The sequence below is a fragment of the Schistocerca serialis genome, chromosome 7 (genome assembly GCF_023864345.2).
Source record: "Schistocerca serialis cubense isolate TAMUIC-IGC-003099 chromosome 7, iqSchSeri2.2, whole genome shotgun sequence".
Classification (NCBI taxonomy): Eukaryota; Metazoa; Arthropoda; class Insecta; order Orthoptera; family Acrididae; genus Schistocerca; species Schistocerca serialis.
This window is the reverse complement of record NC_064644.1, coordinates 555,056,977-555,077,074: the sequence shown is the minus strand read 5'-3', so window position 1 is coordinate 555,077,074 and position 20,098 is coordinate 555,056,977. Positions and strand designations below refer to the sequence as shown.

At 41.3% G+C, this 20,098-nt stretch overlaps 1 protein-coding gene across 1 annotated transcript in view; it reads right to left on the bottom strand.

Moving 5' to 3' along the window:
• The window catches only part of LOC126412096 (Bloom syndrome protein homolog), a 196,612-nt gene that overhangs the window by 53,781 nt on the left and 122,733 nt on the right, over positions 1–20,098 (bottom strand). Inside the window, exon 17 of the mRNA XM_050081515.1 lies at positions 14,533–14,728. Within this exon, the coding sequence (XP_049937472.1) occupies positions 14,533–14,728 (196 nt within the window). The remainder of the gene's footprint in view (positions 1–14,532; positions 14,729–20,098) is intronic.

Genomic DNA, 20,098 nt, shown 5'->3' with positions numbered 1-20,098 from the left:
TCAGCATACCACGGCGTTTGTTCTGTATAGCCCGTCGTAACTTTTTTATTGTTTCACAGTACACGTCTTGATTAATGGTCGTACCACGTTCCATGAATTCAACCAACAACACCCCTTTGGCATCCCAAAACACCGTTGCCATCAGCTTTCTGGCAGAAAAATCTTGCGAGGCTTTTCTTGGTTTGGTAGGTGAATTTGAATGTGCCCACACCTTTGATTGTTCTTTTGTCTCAGGGTTCACGTACTTAATCCAGGTTTCGTCACCGGTCACGATTCTGTTTAACAATGGTTCTCCTTCGTCCTCATAACGTGACATAAAGCCTAATGCAGAGGCCATTCTTTGAGTTTTGTGGTGGTCAGTAAGAATTTTGGGCACCCATCGTGCACAGAACTTACGGTAACCCAATCTTGCTGTCACTATCTCGTACAAGAGAGTCTTAGAAATCTGTGGAAAACCAGTAGACAACTCCGACATTGAGAAACGTCGATTTTCACGAACTTTTGCATCAACTGTCTGAACGAGTTCGTCAGTCACCAATGATGGTCTACCACTCCTCTCTTCATCATGAACGTTTTCTCGTCCACTTTTAAATAAACGTACCCATTCATGGACAACTCCTTCACTCATAGCTCTTGGTCCGTACACGGCACAAAGCTCACGATGAATAGCTGCTGCAGAATATCCTTTGGCTGTAAAAAACCTTATGACAGCACGCTCTTCACATTTGGCGGGGTTTTCTATTGCAGCACACATTTCAAACTGCCACAAAAACTAAACTAGCGCAGGTACGACGTTCACTCGACCACGGCTTGATGCCGACTGACCTGTTGAGTGCGTGAACGCACAGATGGCGTCGCTACTCCCCCCACAACCCGCACTGTGACCAATCGGAGGTTACTTTCTGAACCGCCCTCGTAGTTGAGACATTTGGTGAAAATTCAACATTAAAAAAATACACACTTCCTTTATTGGTAAAAGGTTACTTTGCAAATTTATCCTTGTTTATAAAATTAAACATTCATGAACAAATGCAAGGACACATAATTGCTGCTCGAGTTAAATGTTATAAAATTTGTATATGAATTTTATTATATTATATTTCCAAATATCAGCATTTTAGCTACTGATGCAAATGTTCTCATGGAGGAATGCCATTAGTTATGAGCTATGGATTTTATGCTTTTATTTATATGCCTGATAATCATACAGACTACTGTGTTATTAAAAATATGATGGTCAACACTTATATACGTTACGGAAAATTATTTCTGACGTTGGTTCCCTTTGGTACAATTGGTTTCCTCTATTTCTGTGGCTCCAATTCATGATGAGGGAACACACACATTCATTCCACAGACAAAATTCATATTTTAGTACTCTGTGTCTTCTTTCATGCTCCATCTCCTATTTTCATTAAGTCCTCCCTCTTTCCTTTAATGTCCCCTCATTATTTTTCACCCCTTTCCAAGTTCTCACAGATCTTCGAAATTTATTATGCCACCTGATACCAGCAAAATCTTTTCATAATGTCACCTATCAACTTCTTGCTCAATACACACTTCCTCACATTCCATGTGATTCATATAACACTGTTGCGAGAAACGAGGTAGCCACTTTGACTGCTGGTTTCCTCATCCATATTTGCGAAAGCAGCTTCTCTATCTCGGCAAGCCACTGTATATTGTGTTTTGGAAGGTACATATTACACCAGTATCATTATCCCTTTCCTTCGTATTTTACACATTTGTTAAAAGAACTATACCCCTTGACTCTTCTCAGAATAATAATCATTACTTGAATTTTAAGAGGAAGTTTAGTTTCATTGTGACACACAATATCTTTTTACAGTCACTTTACACGAGTTTATTACAAGATGTGCCAATGTGTCAGGTATCTCCCCATCTCCCCCCCCCCCCCCCCTCTCTCTCTGTCTGTCTTTCTCTCTCTCTCTCTCTGGAGAAGAAAACGTGTGACAAAATTGAACTGGTCAGTTTCTCTCTCAGAGTTATTTTCTAGTTTTTGTTAAATCTATTTGATAAAGATTCCAGACATAGGACTCATATTTAAAAACAAGTTGGAGAGGAATTTTGTGAGCAGTCTTCTTTGTAGTTAAATTTCTCTTATCATAGACAAGAAATTAATTTCATCACTATGAGATTTGTGTGAGAATTTGATTTTAAACTGCTGCAGGCACTAATGCCTAAACATCTCACTGTTATATCAAAAATATCAGGAAAAGGACAGATTACTACTCAGCATAAAGATGACAGATTGAGTTGCAGACAAGCACAGCGAAAAGACTGTTTCATGTGTAGAATTTGGCCGTGGCCTCCTTCTGACAAGAAAAAAACACACACATTCACAAAAGCGAGCACACCTCATGCATACATGACTGCTGTCAGCAGCAGCTCAGACCAGAATGCAACCATCACATTGAGCAGTAACATAAACTGGAGCAGGGAAGGGGGAAGGATAGCAGGGTACAAGTATGGAAAGGGGGGGGGGGGGAGGGAGGGGGGGCGAACATGCTGTATTTGGCGGAGCATGCTGGGACTCGACAGAGAATGATAGGACACCCTGGTGCAGCGTTGGTAGGTCATGGGGAAAGACGGTGGGGAGGGCAGAGAGTAACCGGGAGTGGAAAAGAAGAGGAGAAGGGAAGGGGAACGATGGGCATGTGCTTTGGCAGAGGATGGTACACAATGAGTATGAGTCTGAGGTGATGTGAATAGGGAGGAGGTGAGAGGACAGAGGGTGTGGAAACTGTTGGATTGGTGGTGTGGGGACAGTAGGCTACTGTAGGTTGAGGCTGGGATAATTTTGAGAATGGTGAATTTGTTGTAAGAGTAACTCCCATCTGCACAGTTCAGAAAAGCTGGTGATGGAGGGGAGGATACAGATGGCCCTGGTTGTGAAGCAGCCATTGGAATCAGGTATGTTATGTTCAGCTGCAATATCTGTCACAGGGCAGTGGCAATTCATTCTGATGGACACCTGGTTGCAGCCATACCAATATAAAAAGCTGTGCAACAATTGCAGCGGAGCTGGTACATGACACGGCTGCTTTCAACAGTAGCCTGACCTGTGATTGAGCAAGAAAAGCCTCTGATAGGAATGGAACAGGAAGTGCAGTATGAATTGGTTGGGCAGGTCTTGCACCTCAGTCTTCCGTAGGGATATGATCCCTGTGGCAAGGGGCTGGGATTGGGTGTGGCATAGGAATCGACTAGAATGATCTGGAGGTTGGGTGGGCTATAGAACACCACTTTAGGGGGAACGGAAAGGATGTCCCTCATTTCATGAATGATGAAAGCCCTGGCAAAAGATGCGCTCAGTTGTTCCAGTCCAGGGTGGTTATGGTAACGAGGGGGCACTCCTTTGTAGGTAGCTCTTGGGGTTCGTGGGATGACTGGGGATATGTGGGGAAACAGCACAGGAGATTTGTCTGCAGAATAGTTCTGGGAAGATTGTGTCTGTCTGTGAAGGCCTTGGTGAAACCATCAGCATAGTGGGGAAGGCAGTTCTCGTCACTGCATATATGCCATCTCCAGGTTGCCAGGCTCCATGGGAGGGATTGTTTGGTGTAGAATGGATGGCAGCTGTTGAAAAGCAGGAACCGTTGGTGATTGGTGGGTTTAATGCAGACAGAGGTGTGGATGGAGACACAAGAGAGTAAGTAGTCAACGTACTAGAAGGTGGCAACCTTGGTTGAGGAGGTTTAGGTGAAGCAGATGGCAGAGAAGGTGTTGAGGTTGTGAAGGAATGTGGATAGGGTGTCCTGGCCCTGAGTCTAGATCATGAAGATATCCTCAATGAACCTGAACCATAGCAGGGGTTTTAGATTTTGTGAGGCTAGAAAGGTTTTCTCTAGATGACCCAGAAACAGCTTGGCATAGGAGGGTGTGATGGAGATGCCCTTGGCTGTGCCGTGGGTTTGTTTGTACACCTTCCCTTCACAGGAGTAGAAGCTGCATGTTAGAGTAAAGTTAGTACGGTATATGACAAATGAAGTACTGGATCTGGAGTATGAAGGACATTCATTTCTGCCAGATACTCTCTGCAGTTCATGACACATGACAGTGGGGGAACTTTGTCTTGCAGGTAGGATGATTAGATCAGGATTTGTTTTGATTTTGTGAATGACTATCATTTCTTCTGCTGAAAGGTTTTAGTTCTCAGGTAGGGACCTGGGGAAAGATGATGAGACAAGGTTTGAAGTAAGGAATTTCTGATAGGTGAGCAGGGAGTTGTTAGATCAGAGAGGGGGAGGATCACAGTTAGATGGTGGTATGAACTGGGAGAGGTAAAGTAGCACAAAAGTGTTTCCACTGCATGGATTGGGAGAAGCAGAGTAAGTAATTGCAAAGTCCATCACGATTAAATTTGGGTGTAGTGCTAACGGCAAGACGTTTGGATAGGATGGAAACTTCTGTAGGATTGTGTTTTCTGGGGGGAAAGGTTAACTACAGTGTTTTGGATTTGTTTGGGTTCTGGATTTTGTATAGTTTTGAGTGAGAGTTCTGGAGGATGTAGCAGGTTGAAAAAGTCAGCTATGGAGAGTCTGGATGCTATGAGGTATTGACAAGGAGGAACACTGTGAAACTTCCTGGCAGATTAAAACTGTGTGGCACACCGAAACTTGAACTCGGGACCTTTGCCTTTCGCGGGCGAGTACTCTACCAACTGAGCTACCCAAGCATGACTTACGATCCGTCCTCCCAGCTTCAATTCTGCCAGTACCTCGTCTCCTACCTTCCAAACTTCACAGAAGCTCTTCTGCGAACCTTGCAGAACTAGCACTCCTGGAAGAAAGGATATTGCAGAGACATGGCTTAGCCACAGCCTGGGGGATGTTTCCAGAATGAGATTTTCACTCTGCAGTGGAGTGTGCACTGATATGAAACTTCCTGGGAGATTAAAACTGCGTGCAGGACCGAGACTCGAACTCGGGACCTTTGTCTTTCGCAGGCAAGAGCTCTACCAACTGAGCTACCCAAGCATGACACACGACCTGTCCTCACAGCTTCAATTCTGCCAGGGTGCACGACCTGCCCAATCTAGTAACCCAGTACTTCCTATTCCAGTCTCACAAGCCTATCTTACCCCCTCAGAAGTTGGGCAACCTGTGAAAGCAGCCATGTCATATAACAGCTCTGCTGCAATGATTGCACAGCTTTTATATTGGTTGTTGTTGTTGTGGTCTTCAGTCCTGAGACTGGTTTGATGCAGCTCTCCATGCTACTCTATCCTGTGCAAGCTTCTTCATCTCCCAGTACCTACCGCAACCTACATCCTTCTGAATCTGCTTAGTGTATTCATCTCTTGGTCTCCCTCTACGATTTTTACCCTCCACGCTGCCCTCCAATGCTAAATTTGTGATCCCCTGATGCCTCAGAACATGTCCCACCAACCGATCCCTTCTTCTAGTCAAGTTGTGCCACAAACCTCTCTTCTCCCCAATCCTATTCAGTACCTCCTCATTAGTTACGTGATCTACCCACCTTATCTTCAGCATTCTTCTGTAGCACCACATTTCGAAAGCTTGTATTCTCTTCTTGTCCAAACTAGTTATCGTCCATGTTTCACTTCCATACATGGCTACACTCCATACAAATACTTTCAGAAACGACTTCCTGACACTTAAATCTATACTCGATGTTAACAAATTTCTCTTCTTCAGAAACGATTTCCTTGCTATTGCCAGTCTACATTTTATATCCTCTCTACTTCGACCATCATCAGTTATTTTACTCCCTAAATAGCAAAACTCCTTTACTACTTTAAGTGTCTCATTTCCTAATCTAATTCCCTCAGCATCACCAGATTTAATTTGACTACATTCCATTATCCTCGTTTTGCTTTTGTTGATGTTCATCTTATATCCTCCTTTCAAGACACTGTCCATTCCGTTCAACTGCTCTTCCAAGTCCTTTGCTGTCTCTGATAGAATTACAATGTCATCGGCAAACCTCAAAGTTTTTACTTCTTCTCCATGAATTTTAATACCTACTCCGAATTTTTCTTTTGTTTCCTTTACTGCTTGCTCAATATACAGATTGAATAACATCGGGTTTATATTGGTATGATTACCGTGAAGTAGACCACCCTGTGGCACAGCTTGCAGCTGAACATAACACACTTGATTTCAATGGCTGCTTCACTACCCCAGCCATCTGGATTCTTCCCTCAACCACCAGCTTTTCTGTACTGTGCAAATGGGAGTTATCCTTACAACAAATTCTCTGCTCCAGAGATCATTCCGACTGCAAGCTAAGTAACCTACTGTAATCTACTGCCTCCACACCCTCCACCCAACTATTTCCATTCCCTCTGTCCTATCAACTCCTCTCTATTCATGTCTCCTCACCCTCTTTGTGTGTTGCCCTCTGCCAACACATCCATATGTCTTTCTGCTTCCCTAATCCTTTTCTTTACAGCATCCCCTCCTCCCCTGAACTCCCTGTTGCACAGCCTCTTGACACTGCACCTGGCAGTCTTATCACACCTTCATCTAATCCCTGCATGTTCCACCAGACAGTGCTACTCTTTCCCACCAACCTGTACTCTGTCATTCCTCCCCCTTCCCTGACCCACTGTAGACTGCTGCTCAATGTTACAATTGCATTCTGGTCCAATCTGATAGTGATGGTCAAGTGTGTGTGAGGTGTGCTCGCTTTTGCAAGTGTGTGTGTGTTTTTTTTTTCTTTTCTTCTTTTTTCCTTTTGTGAAGAAGGCTTTGGCCAAAAGCTAAACATGTAACAGTCTGTTCATTGTGCCTGTCTGTAACTAAATGTGTCATCTTTACGGTGAGTAGCAATATATACCTTTTTTGTAATATTTTTGATGTTCCAACCAGGAGTTTCCATTTGATTTTTCCAAACGGCTTTTCTTCCATCCCACAACCCTACGATGTCTTCCTCTGTTACAATTCTCTAAAGCATTACTCTTGTCAGAGTCTATTCTTTTCTTCTTTACCATGTTTTTTCAACATCTTCCAAACTGCTAGCACTCTAGTCTTCTGACCACACTGTGTCAATGATCTTGTCTGTGCGCAATACACAGCTATGTGACTACAAGAACTGTTGGTGCAGCATCTCAAGCTGCAAATTCTTCCCACCAATAATTACCTCCCTCATCCTCGCATATTTTATTTTGTTTTCCACACAAACTTGTGAACCTTGACCTAACCAATCCCCCTCCCCCCCCCCCTCCTTTTCCCTTATCCCAATGTGCAAACACTCACATACCTCATCAATTACTTTTTTCCCACATTTTTGTACATTTTTTTAAGTATGTGTGAGTGTTTCTGTGTAATTTTACATACTCTATGCATTTTTGCTTATTTTTACTTGATCGTGCATACTTTTATGTACTTGTATGTATTTTCACATATCTGTGCATCTTGTGATGTGCCTGCAAGTATTTTACATGTCCTTTTGTTATCTAGCTTGCCTCACAACCATCTAACTACTTCATCTGCCCATTTCTGCTTCATTCGCATTTTTCCAACGCTGTCACTGCCACAAAAGATCACTGCTACATCTTTTTGTACATGTTCAAAAAATATCCCATTCCCCGGCCAAAACTAGTCCCACATACTGCTCCTTAAATGCTGTCTATACCAAGCAATCCCCCAAATGGCCTAAAGATCCCACCCCTCCTTTCACAATGACTGTCATGTTTTTTCGATTCCATTAATCTGTGGGCCTCACAAACCTGGTATCACAAAAACACATCTTAATGCCACAGACGTCACACAACCACCTCTCATACCTCTGAAAGAACCTGCTGACATCCTACTGCCACCCTGGGGCATCACTATCCAACCTCTATCCCAACCACACTGTTCTTCCTCAAAGCACCCAGACCTTGCTTAGCTGACCTTTTCAACCTGCCACATACCCCAAAACTCCTTGCCAACACTCCACCAAATCCAGAGCCGAAAGATTCCTGGAACAATGTTGTTAATCTTTCCACCAAAATCCTCAGCTCAGTAGAACTTTCAGCCCTACCTTCAGCCCCACACCCAAATTTAATCATGTTGGAATTAACATAGCCTCCCACATCAAATATACCAAACACTTCCTTCACCGACTTTCCACCATCCTATACTAGCTCCCTACTCATCCTTGTTGATGCCACTTCCCTAAACACCAACATCTCTCATGCCCACAGCCTTGTCACTATTGAACACTAACTTTCCCATAGTCCTTCAGACTCCAACCCACTACATCATTTGCTATACACCTTACTAACTTTATCCAAACACACAGCTACTTCCGTTTTTAAATGAAGATATAGAAAAAACACTATGGCACAGCAAAGTGCACGCCATGTCACCCTCCTACTCCAGGCTGTTACTGGGCTATCTACAGGAAACCTTCCTAGCCTCCCAAAACTCCTGGTGTCGTTAGGTTCATTGTTGATATCTCCATTACCAGGATGCAGGAGCAAGACACCCTATTCTCATTCCTTCACAAACTTAACACCTTCTTTCTCATCCACTTCATTTGGAACTCCTCAACCCAATGTGCCACCTTCCTGGATTTTGGCTTCCTCCACTGTGGTGGCTCCATCCACACCCCTGCCCACATTAAACTCACCAGTCACCAACAGTACCTGCATTTCGACAGCTGGACTTTCCTTCCACACCAAAAAGTACCTTCCAGTGACAAGAACTCACTTGCCCAATTTGCTTAAGGTCTCACCACGGCCTTGAAAGAAAGGCACATCTAATTCAAAAACAGATCCCCTGTGCAATTTCCCCACAGACCCCCAAGAACCAGAGCTCCAAAGGAGTGTTGCCTTTCTCACCCAGTACAATCTTGGACTGGAACAACTGAACCACATCATTCATCAGGACTCTGATTACCTATCATCATGTCTTAAATGAGGGTCATCCTAACCATGAACCTTCACACCTCTCCTAAAGTGTTATTCCATTGCCCACCCAACCAGTACAATGTCTGAATCCAATTCTATACCACTCCCAATCCCAACTCCGTTGACACAGGGATCATATCCCTTTGAAAAACCCAGATGCAAGACCCGCCTAACCCAGCCACACAGCACTTCCTATTCCAGTCCTGTTACAGGTCTATCTTACACCATCAGAGGTTGGGCCACCTGTAAAAGCATCCTTGTTATATACCAGGTCTGTTGCACTCATTACACAGCACTTTATATTCGTATGAGTACCAATCAGCTGTTCACCAGGATGAATGGCCACTACCAAACTGTGGTCAAAAGCATGGTACACAACCCTGTGGTACAACATGCAGCTAAACATAACATACTTGATTTCAATGGCTTCACTGCCCGAGCCATCTCGGTCCTCCCCTCCATCCCCATCTCTTCTGAACTGGGCAGATGGGAGTTATCCAAACAATACATTCTCTGCTCCTGAAATTGTCTTGCCCTCAACCTGCTGTCCCCACACTCTCCACACAACAGTTTTCGCCCCACTATCCTTTCAACTCCTCTCTATTCATGTCCCCTCATCCTAACTGAGTACTGCCCTCTCCCGTCACATCCGCCTGTCTTTCTCCTTCCCTGCTCCTCTTCTACATAGTTGCCCCTACTCCCTCCTCATCTCCAATCTACCTGCCCCACAGCCTTCCGAGGCTGCGACTGGCAGTCTTGTCATGCATATATTTAGTCCCTGCACACTCTGTCAGACAGCACTCTTCTCTTTCCCCCCCCCCCCCCCCCCCCCCCCCCCCCCCGACCAGTACCCAGATATCTCCCCCCCCCCCCGCCACACACACACACACACACACACACACACCACCATTTCCTGTCCCATTCCAGACTGCCTCTGAAAGTGACCGCTGAGTAGCAATCTACCCTTTCTTAATTGCTGGTAATATTTCAGCCTGGAGTTTCCATTATTTTATTATTTTGATCGACTGTGCTGACTATCATATAAGGTGTAGTCATACAATACAAAATCTTTGCACCTGTTCACACTTATTGAATTACACTGCTGTTTAAACCTTATTGAAGAGACAGTTAATTAATAACTTGGTGGTGATGAATGAATGTGTGGAAGCATCTGTCAGAACTCTCTGAGTTGGGCACAGAAAACTCGAGGTCACATTGTGCGAGGTCAGCATCACTATAGTGCCAAATGGGACAGACCCCGCACCACAAGACAGTTAAAGGAATGGGAAAAGACGGGTGATCAAAAAGTCAGTATAAATTAGAAAACTTAATAAACCACGGAATAATGTAGATAGAGAGGTAAAAATTGACACACATTCTTGGAATGACATGGGGTTTTATGGGGGGAAAGGGGGGGGGGGGAGGAAAAAAAAAAAAAAAAAAAAAAAAAAAAAAAAAAAGAGCCCACCCCATATTGCTAGACGTGTGAAAGATCTCTTGCATGCGTCTTTTGGTGAGGATCGTGTGCTCAGTGGCCTCCCAGGTCCCCAGACCTCAGTCTGTGCGATTATTAGCTTTGGGGTTACCTGAAGTCGCAAGTGTATCGTGATCGACCGACATCTCTAGGGATGCTGAAAGACAACATCCGACACCAATGCCTCACCATAACTCCGGACATGCTTTACAGTGCTGTTCACAACATTATTCCTCGACTACAGCTGTTGTTGAGGAATGATGGTGGACATATTGAGTATTTCCTGTAAAGAACATCATCTTTGCTTTGTCTTACCTTGTTATGCTAATTATTGCTATTCTGATCAGATGAAGCGCCATCTGTCGGACATTTTTTGAACGTTTGTATTTTTTTGGTTCTAATAAAACCCCATGTCATTCCAAGCATGTGTGTCAATTTTTACCTCTCTATCTACATTATTCCGCGATTTATTCAGTTTTCAAATTTATACTGACTTTTTGATCATCTGGTATGTCAATCAGTGAGCAGATACAGTGCACTTCATTACAACATGGCTCAGACATGACAACTGGATGACTTCACATGTGGGAAGAATCATTGAGAAACTGGAGGAAATACAAAGTGCGATGCGTGTAGCTCACACCATTGTTCCAAGTGCACGGGGAGCATTCCAAACCACAGGCAATGCTGCCTAAATGAGAGGAGTTGGTCAACCACATTCAACTACAGGAGAAGATTCCCGCTACAATGTACTACAGGCAAGAAGAGACCAACATCAAACAGCAGATGCAATTGCAGTTACATTTAATAGGACTGCAAGGCACGCAGTCTGATGCTCTACAGCAGCATGGCGACTGCATGGGGGCCATCTCTTTGCCCTGACCAGTATGTGTTCTGTTGACATCTAGACATCTGTGACACCATTTTCAATGTTTCCAACAGCACAGACTCTACACAAACGCGGTATGGTGTCGTGCGATCTTCTCAGATGACAGCAGATTCAGTCTAAGTAGTCATTCTGGACATACCCTCATGCACCGAGGTGGAGTTTCATGAGTTGACCAAAGGGTGATGAGTACAAAGGCAGGTTACAGCAGATAACTACTGGAAAATCCCTGAAAGGGTTCTATTCTTTGAGTCAGTGATGGGCACATGCCCAATGAAAAGGTGTTACTCTCCAGAAATTAAATATTACTTGCAAATATTACAGAGAAAAATACTAAAACTGAATGCAATGGATCTAGAAAATAAATGAGGATATCAAATCGTGCATCCCAACATCACAACTTCGATACAGCATTGCATGATGCTGCACAAACTCTAGTTTTTAATTATTGAGATTTAGTGTTATAAGCAAAGCTACTGGTAAATCAAAACTGCTATAATCATAAACAATACGTCATACTATAGCTGAACTGCACAGTGAACAAATAATGACACAGATTGGCTGCAACTTTAATGGATCCAGAGAAACACTTTGGTTGAAACTGCTCAATAAAATTAACTGCAATAATTACATGAATCATGACATGTAACCATACTATTTTCATAAATGTATTTCTGTTTAGGTATGTAAGCTATTTCTGCATCAAATTCAGCATTATGTAATCTGAGACATGCCTCCCATTAAATCAGCCATAATTCAAATTTGGTGAGTGCTACATAAAAATCAAGAGCACCATGTAAATGAGCAGTAAGTTATGCTCTGATTTGATATGCCATATTTGTGTATATAAAAACATACTATTTCAACAGTTGTGCACAATCGCACATCATGTTTTTATTAATATTTAGCATCATACGCATGTGAGAATGTTTCAAAAGTTTGGAAAATGACCAGCATGGGGAGGTGCTCCTTTCAATATATTTACTATTAACAAAAACAATGTAATTTAAGTTATGGCCGTTTCAGCATAATATTGTGAGAAGATGTGAACATAAATAGCAAGGGTGCCCATATGGTAGTCTGTAGGTGGGGTGCAGGTGGGGGGCTAGACCTGGAGTTTGAGGTATTTTTAATATTTTGTAAGAAAAACGGTGACTTGTAAGTGGCCATAAATAAAGTTACAGTTCCAACCCTGTTAAAAACCTGTACAGTACCAACATTTAAATCACTTCCTTGAAAGAAAAACACCTGAGTTCACTATATATTTTTCCTTTCCCTGAGAGCTGCGGAAGGAGGGGGGAGGAGGGAGGGAGGGAGGGGGGGGGGGGGGGGAGAATGTTCACCACCACCACCACCACCATCCCCTTGCCCCAAGTATCGTTGCCCTTTACGAATAGTGTGGTATGGATTTCTAAGGTTTGTAACGGAAGCTGTGCCTCCTGGCCTTTGCATGTGGTCTTGTCTCATGGGCTGTGTGATGTGGTGGGTCTGTTTAGCTTTTGGCAGGAGTGGAACTTATATTTTCCAGTGGCAAGCCAGCCACATAGTTCTAACACTTGAAAGTTTTATAAGTAGTAGAATCTGAGCAACTCACTGGGCTTTAATACTTTTTCACGCTGCTTTCAAGTGCTGTAAGTTTTCACAGCTGGAACACTAACTTTGCAGGAGTCATATTTTGTGATGTACTTTTGCAGTGAGTGCAGCAGTATCACTGACGAACTTGAGTATTAATGCGTAGTCAGGACATGGATTTTGGTTCTGCTTTAATGACAGCTTATTTACTTGGGGAATCAGCCAAGGATTATTCACTATTCGTGCAATCTCAATTGCATTTAGTTACAATTTCAGATTTTGAACTTTTATGTGGATACCAATATGCGTTTAATTACTGTATGTAAGGACATCATATTTTATCTGTTTTGACTGAACAATATATAGTACTCAAACTTAACTTTGTGGCTGTATTGACTAAATTTGTGTTTGTTTCCATTAAGTTACCATTATTTTATTTAGCATAGTTACTTGTTTATTCACTCATTCTTTTCTTTGTAATATATTTCAAAATTCATGCATGTAGTTGGTGCTTGCCTGACCATATCTATTGTAAACAGCTGGAGCTTCTATAAGCATTTACCCCAAGTCGAGAGCATTGATGGTTCAGACGTAGAATATTCTCTCAATAAGAGTGTCAGCCTGTAATTTCTTCCAAAAATTGGAAGGACTTGTGTCCTTGCTGTGGTAAACAACTGCCAGAAGAAGAGGCAGTTCCACTGCATAACTGATACAGAATCCCCCAACAAATTTAGTGGCTATCAACTGGCTTTGATTATTAACTGCCCACTCAGTTATTTGTCATGTTGTCACTCATATGACGATATTACATTATCTAATTTCAGGAAACAGTATTTAGAATTCATGCCTTATTTTGTCATCCTGACATTCTATACATGTGTGGTCAATCTATGACATTGCTGAAGATTTTGAACAGTTATGTTAACTGATAGCCATAACTCCCTAGGCTTTAGGGCTAATTATTTAGACAAACTCGATTTCAAACTTACAGAACACATCTTTCACAAATATTTTTTTCTTTTTAAACCCAATCTGGGTGTTTTGAGATTTTTTGGTTGCCTTCGAAGCAGATCCACTTCCTATTACTGTTATTGAACCACACTGGAGTCTTTCTAACCTTGGCTATTTATATGTAAGTTACTTATGTGTCATGTATCTGACAATATGTTTCAATTTGAACTATAGGTTCTCCACATTTAATTCCTATTGGTAAATGATGACTGGTGTCCTTCACATGTAGTAGGCACAATGTTAACTTTCCTTACATCTACCTCTACATTTTTTTCCTTTCTTATCTGTGATACTATTCTGCACAAGATCAAACTACAAATATTATTAGACACTAGGGAGCCAGAAATTGAAACAATTTGTGCAGAAATTCATTTTGATTTGGGCACAACAGTCTTCCAATTTTCCTTGGTTTCTTCCCAGTTCTTTTCTTGTTCTAGAAGAAATTTCTAGTATTATAAAAGCAGGAGCCATGATTGTTGTGTGTAAGTGTTTGTGCTGATTTCATGACGATTTCCATTTAATGTAGCACACAGAAATTTTGTTTCTTATTACTTATATCACTTGTATCTGTAAAGTTAGCTTTTTTATTTATATTTGTTTAACTGCAAATTATTAAAAATAAAAAGATACAACAACTGAGAAAAACACAACAACAGCAAAAGGTAATAATATAAGAGTGGCAATTTCATCCAAAAATTTACTTACAGTCTATCATTTTGGCTATTCTATTTTTGTCTGCAAATGAATAGAATAGTATACATTCTGAGAGCTCGCCATCACGACCCGCTCTTCCTGACTCCTGGTAGTAACCCTCTATAGATTTAGGCAATGAGTAATGGACAACAAATCTCACATCAGGTTTATCAATGCCCATTCCAAAAGCAATAGTGGCACATATGACCTGGAAAGTGTACCATAAGCACATTCAATACATGATTTTTAGTAAAATTTGATTTCTTCACAATATACATGAACAGTTCTTAGATATTAGTAAGCAAAATTATGCATGTTGTGTGACACGCTCAGCACTTCAAAAAGCACTAACTGTGTGTGTTTGGGTGTGTGTTTTACAAACATTCTCAAGAGATAATTTTTTGTCAACTGTCAGTAACAATAACTATTGCACATGTTGTCCCTACATATATGGTATTCCACATTCTGGCAGAATGTACATTTAAGTCTGCATACATACATAAAAAGATACATGGCAGAGACTTTGAACCATTACTAGTGATTCCCTTTCTGTTCCAACACAAACACAAGAGAAAAACGACTGTCCATATGGCTTAGTACCAGCCCTAATTTCTATAATCTTATCTTCACAGTCCTTGGACAAAATGCACATGGGGGCAGTAAGGATCATTCAACTGGCCACTTCAAATGCCGGTTCTCTAAATTTTCTCAATAGTGTTTCACGAAAACAGAGTAATCTTTCCTCCAAGAAGTCACATTTCAGTTCACAAAGCATCTCAATATTAAATCTAACAGTAACAAATCTGGTAGTATGCCTCTGAACTGCCTCAATGATTTCCTTTAATTTGACCTGGTGGGATTCCAAACACACAAGCAGTACTTAAAATGGGTTGCCCTAGCATTCTGTTTGTGGTCTCCTTTATAGATGAGCCATGTTCTCCTGAAGTTCTCCCAATAAACTGAATCTGACCATTGTCCTTTAGTGCTCCTTCCATTTAATATTGATTTGCAATGTTACATCTAGATATTAACTTGACCTAACTGTGTTAAGCCACACACTATTAATGCTGTATTCAACCATTACAGGATTTTTTTCTTACTCGTCTGCATTAACATGTATTTTCTCACATTTTGAACAAGTACCCATTCATCACACCAACTAGAAATCCTGTCCAAGTCATCTGAAATCCTGTCCATGTCATCTTCCATCTCCCTACAGTCACAAAATAATGACACCTTCTCATACACCCCAGCATCATCAGCAAAAAGCCATAGATTGCTGCTTACCCTGTCAGTCAGATCGTTTTCCAACAGCCTTACATTTAATCAAGGAATCAATAGCACTCTGCCAACTATCAAGTGATGTTCAAGTTTTTTCTGTGTCCAGTATTTGCTTTCAAGAGCAACTCAATCCACAACCCATATTGCAATCATGTGGCACAGCCACTTTCACACAACCAAACATCATAATTTGTACTTGTCAACTTTTAGTTTTTGTGTGTTCTGACAACAATTTATTATTAAATGCTAACTGACATATTGTCCAAGTATAAAAAAGAAAGGAAGATAACAGTTTGCAACAAAGTGATTAGACATGGAGAACAAGGGCAGGAAGGGCAAGGATGAGGGCAGGAAATATACCATGAATCATCCCAGCATTCACATTAACTGACTTTGTGAAGCTGTTGTTGTTGTTGTGGTCTTCAGTCCTGAGACTGGTTTGATGCAGCTCTCCATGCTACTCTATCCTGTGCAAGCTTTTTCATCTCCCAGTACCTACTGCAACCTACATCCTTCTGAATCTGCTTAGTGTATTCATCTCTTGGTCTCCCTCTATGATTTTTACCCTCCACGCTGCCCTCCAATACTAAATTGGTGATCCCTTGATGCCTCAGAACATGTCCTACCAACCGATTCCTTCTTCTGGTCAAGTTGTGCCACAAACTTCTCTTCTCCCCAATCCTATTCAATACTTCCTCATTAGTTATGTGATCTACCCATCTAATCTTCAGCATTCTTCTGTAGCACCACATTTCGAAAGCTTGTATTCTCTTCTTGTCCAAACTATTTATCGTCCATGTTTCACTTCCATACATGGCTACACTCCGTACGAATACTTTCAGAAACGACTTCCTGACACTTAAATCAATACTGGATGTTAACAAATTTCTCTTCTTCAGAAACGCTTTCCTTGCCATTGCCAGCCTACATTTTATATCCTCTCTACTTCGACCATCATCAGTTATTTTGCTCCCCAAATAGCAAAACTCCTTTACTACTTTAAGTGTCTCATTTCCTAATCTAATTTCCCCAGCATCACCCGACTTAATTAGACTACATTCCATTATCCTTGTTTTGCTTTTATTGATGTTCATCTTATATCCTCCTTTCAAGACACTGTCCATTCCATTCAACTACTCTTCCAAGTCCTTTGCTGTCTCTGACAGAATTACAATGTCATCGGCGAACCTCAAAGTTTTTATTTCTTCTCCATGAATTTTAATACCTACTCCGAATTTTTCTTTTGTTTCCTTTACTGCTTGCTCAATATACAGATTGAACAACATCGGGGAGAGGCTACAACCCTGTCTTACTCCCTTCCCAACCACTGCTTCTCTTTGATGTCCCTCGACTCTTATAACTGCCATCTGGTTTCTGTACAAATTGTAAATAGCCTTTCGCTCCCTGTATTTTACCCCTGCCACCTTCAGAATTTGAAAGAGAGTATTCCAGTCACCATTGTCAAAAGCTTTCTCTAAGTCTACAAATGCTAGAAACGTAGGTTTGCCTATCCTTAATCTTTCTTCTAAGATAAGTCGTAAGGTCAGTATTGCCTCACGTGTTCCAGTGTTTCTACGGAATCCAAACTGATCTTCCCCGAGGTTGGCTTCTACTAGTTTTTCCATTCGTCTGTAAAGAATTCGTGCTAGTATTTTGCAGCTGTGACTTATTAAACTGATAGTTCGGTAATTTTCACATCTGTCAACACCTGCTTTCTTTGGGATTGGAATTATTATATTCTTCTTGAAGTCTGAGGATATTTCGCCTGTTTCATACATCTTGTATGTATAGCAAGTAAACACCTTGGTCAGGAGTTCTCTCCATACAACACTTCATGCGTACCATCATGATAACTTCCTGCCTTACTGTGCTGCAAAACCTAAGGCAGATCATCAACATTCATATCGACACCTGTAGATGGGAAAACTAAAATAAGTATAACACAAACACTTTTAAGTTTGCTGATGTGCTGAATGCAGCACAACATTCACTATGTTGGCCACGTGGTTAACACTGTATTGCATTCAGTACATCAGTGAACCTAACAGAGTTTGTGCTATGCCTCTAAAGGCAGAAAAAGGTGTCACAAATTACAGAACAAGAGGCAGCTGTAGCGTTCCAAATTCAAAAGATAGGAAAGATACACTCACAAAATATAAATGTGTCAGGCCAATTGTAGATGAGCTGAAGCTCAAAATAAACAAAGCTACACAAAAACTGGGTGGTTGCTGTATTTCTTCAAGCAATTCATTCCATCGCTACAGAGTTCTACCACCATTAACAAGTTGAGAATCTGTCAATTACAGCTTCCTCATTTACCAGGGGTGTTGGTGCATAAATAGGAATCCAACACATTTTCCACACTCTTCACACAGAGCCTAAGTTTCCCTCTAGAATGGCACCATGTCCAGTAAAATGAGTCATGTTGTTCAGACATATGAGATGTGTGAGAAAAGTAATGATACTGACTATCTCCCAAAGTTTTTATTTTTTTCAATCAACGATATTGTCCCCTTCAAAATAGTTCCCTTCAGCAGCTAAACGGCAGCGTTGTTGTTCCCATAGTAGCGCTGAATGGCCTCAGCCGGTATGGCCTTAACATGTCGGTGACATTCTTTTGAAATTTCTCCAGAGTCCAAAAATTACATCCTTTTAAGACTTTTTCAGTTTTGGGAAAAGGAAAAAAGTTGAAAGGACTCAGGCCAGGTTAACGCAGGGGGGAAGGGGTGTTTTGGAAGAACAGTACTGCCTTTTGAAATCAAAAAAATTTCGTGATGGGAGTGGCCATGTGAATGGGTTATTGTCAGAATGCAGCATCCACTTGTCCGCAATGTCCTGTCTCATTTAATTCACCCTTTTCCTGAGCCTTTCAAGGACCTCTTTGTTAAGCCTTCGGTTGATAGTTCATACTGGAGGCACAAATTCTTTATACACGACACCCCTACTGTCAAAAAAGCAAATCATCATTGTTTTGATCTTTGATTTACTCGTTTGAGTTTTTTTCAGTCAAGGAGGTCTCAATGTGCACCTCCTCACTGTACCGCTTCACCTCAGGATCATACTCAAAAAATCCATAATTCATCACCTGTGATCACACAGCTGAACCATTTGTGGTCATTTGCCATCCTCTCAAGAAGATCAATGCACACTTTCCTTCGACAGTCCTCTGAGGTTTTTTGGCATCATTTTGGCACAATCTTTTCTCACGTGCAAAACTTCTCTCAAAATTTGATGTATGGTGAAAGTATTTAACAGGTCACTCATCATATCAGATTGATATCACAAGAGCATGCTCACATTTGATTTTTCATTAGTTTTGAAGTTGAAGGTCTCCCTTAGCAGGGTTCATCTACAATGTGTTCTTGTCGTTCCCAAAATTATTTGCGCCAGCAAAAAACTTGTTCTCTTAGTAAGGAATGTTCCCCATAGGCCTGTTTCAACTTTTTAAATGTCACACTCATGGTTTCCCCAAGTTAACACAAAACTTGATGGCATAATGTTGCTCTAAATTCTACTGTTCCATTTTGGTAACACAACAAAAACACTTCATCAATGGCACTCTCAAAAATCACGTGGTGGCTGTGCAGAGCTGAAACTGGGACTGAGCATCCAGAATGGGTGAACACAACGGTCTACACAAGTAGAACACGATAGTATTGCCAGATTGCTTGGAGTGTTGTCAGTCTCATTACTGTGCTCACATGCCTTGTATGTGCTCAACCTGTGCTCAAACATGATTTTAACAGTGTCTGTTTATATTCATTAAATAGACTAATAGAGAGGAAGCAGCTGTTGGAATAACAGCCCCATATGTAAAACAAAATTAGAAGGTAAGAGGATGTGGATATTCGAATGATCCACAGTAACAAAGATTTGTTGAACCATACTGAATTCTATAACAATATATACCCATTTGACACCCCTTCTCCAAAATATGTAAGTGCTGCACCTTGCATTAATAAAACAAGTATACCATCAGGTCCGGACACTTGGACACTTTAGAGAGAGAGAGAGAGACCAATTAACCACAAAAAATCATAAGGTGGCAGTCATAAATTGATCATGAAATTATTACCTGATTTTTTATTTCTTCAGCACAGTAGCACCATTAGATGAAGTCCTGTTCATATCATGAAAGCAATAAGCTAAACTCCCCCTGGTTGCAACTCACATTCATTTGAAACTATCTGAGAGAAGGAAGTTAGGAAATTTATGGTTTAATTCTGCATTACTTCTGAGGTTAATACAGATGAATCTTTGCAACATATTGTTGTCTGTTATAAGTTCAAAAGTTGTG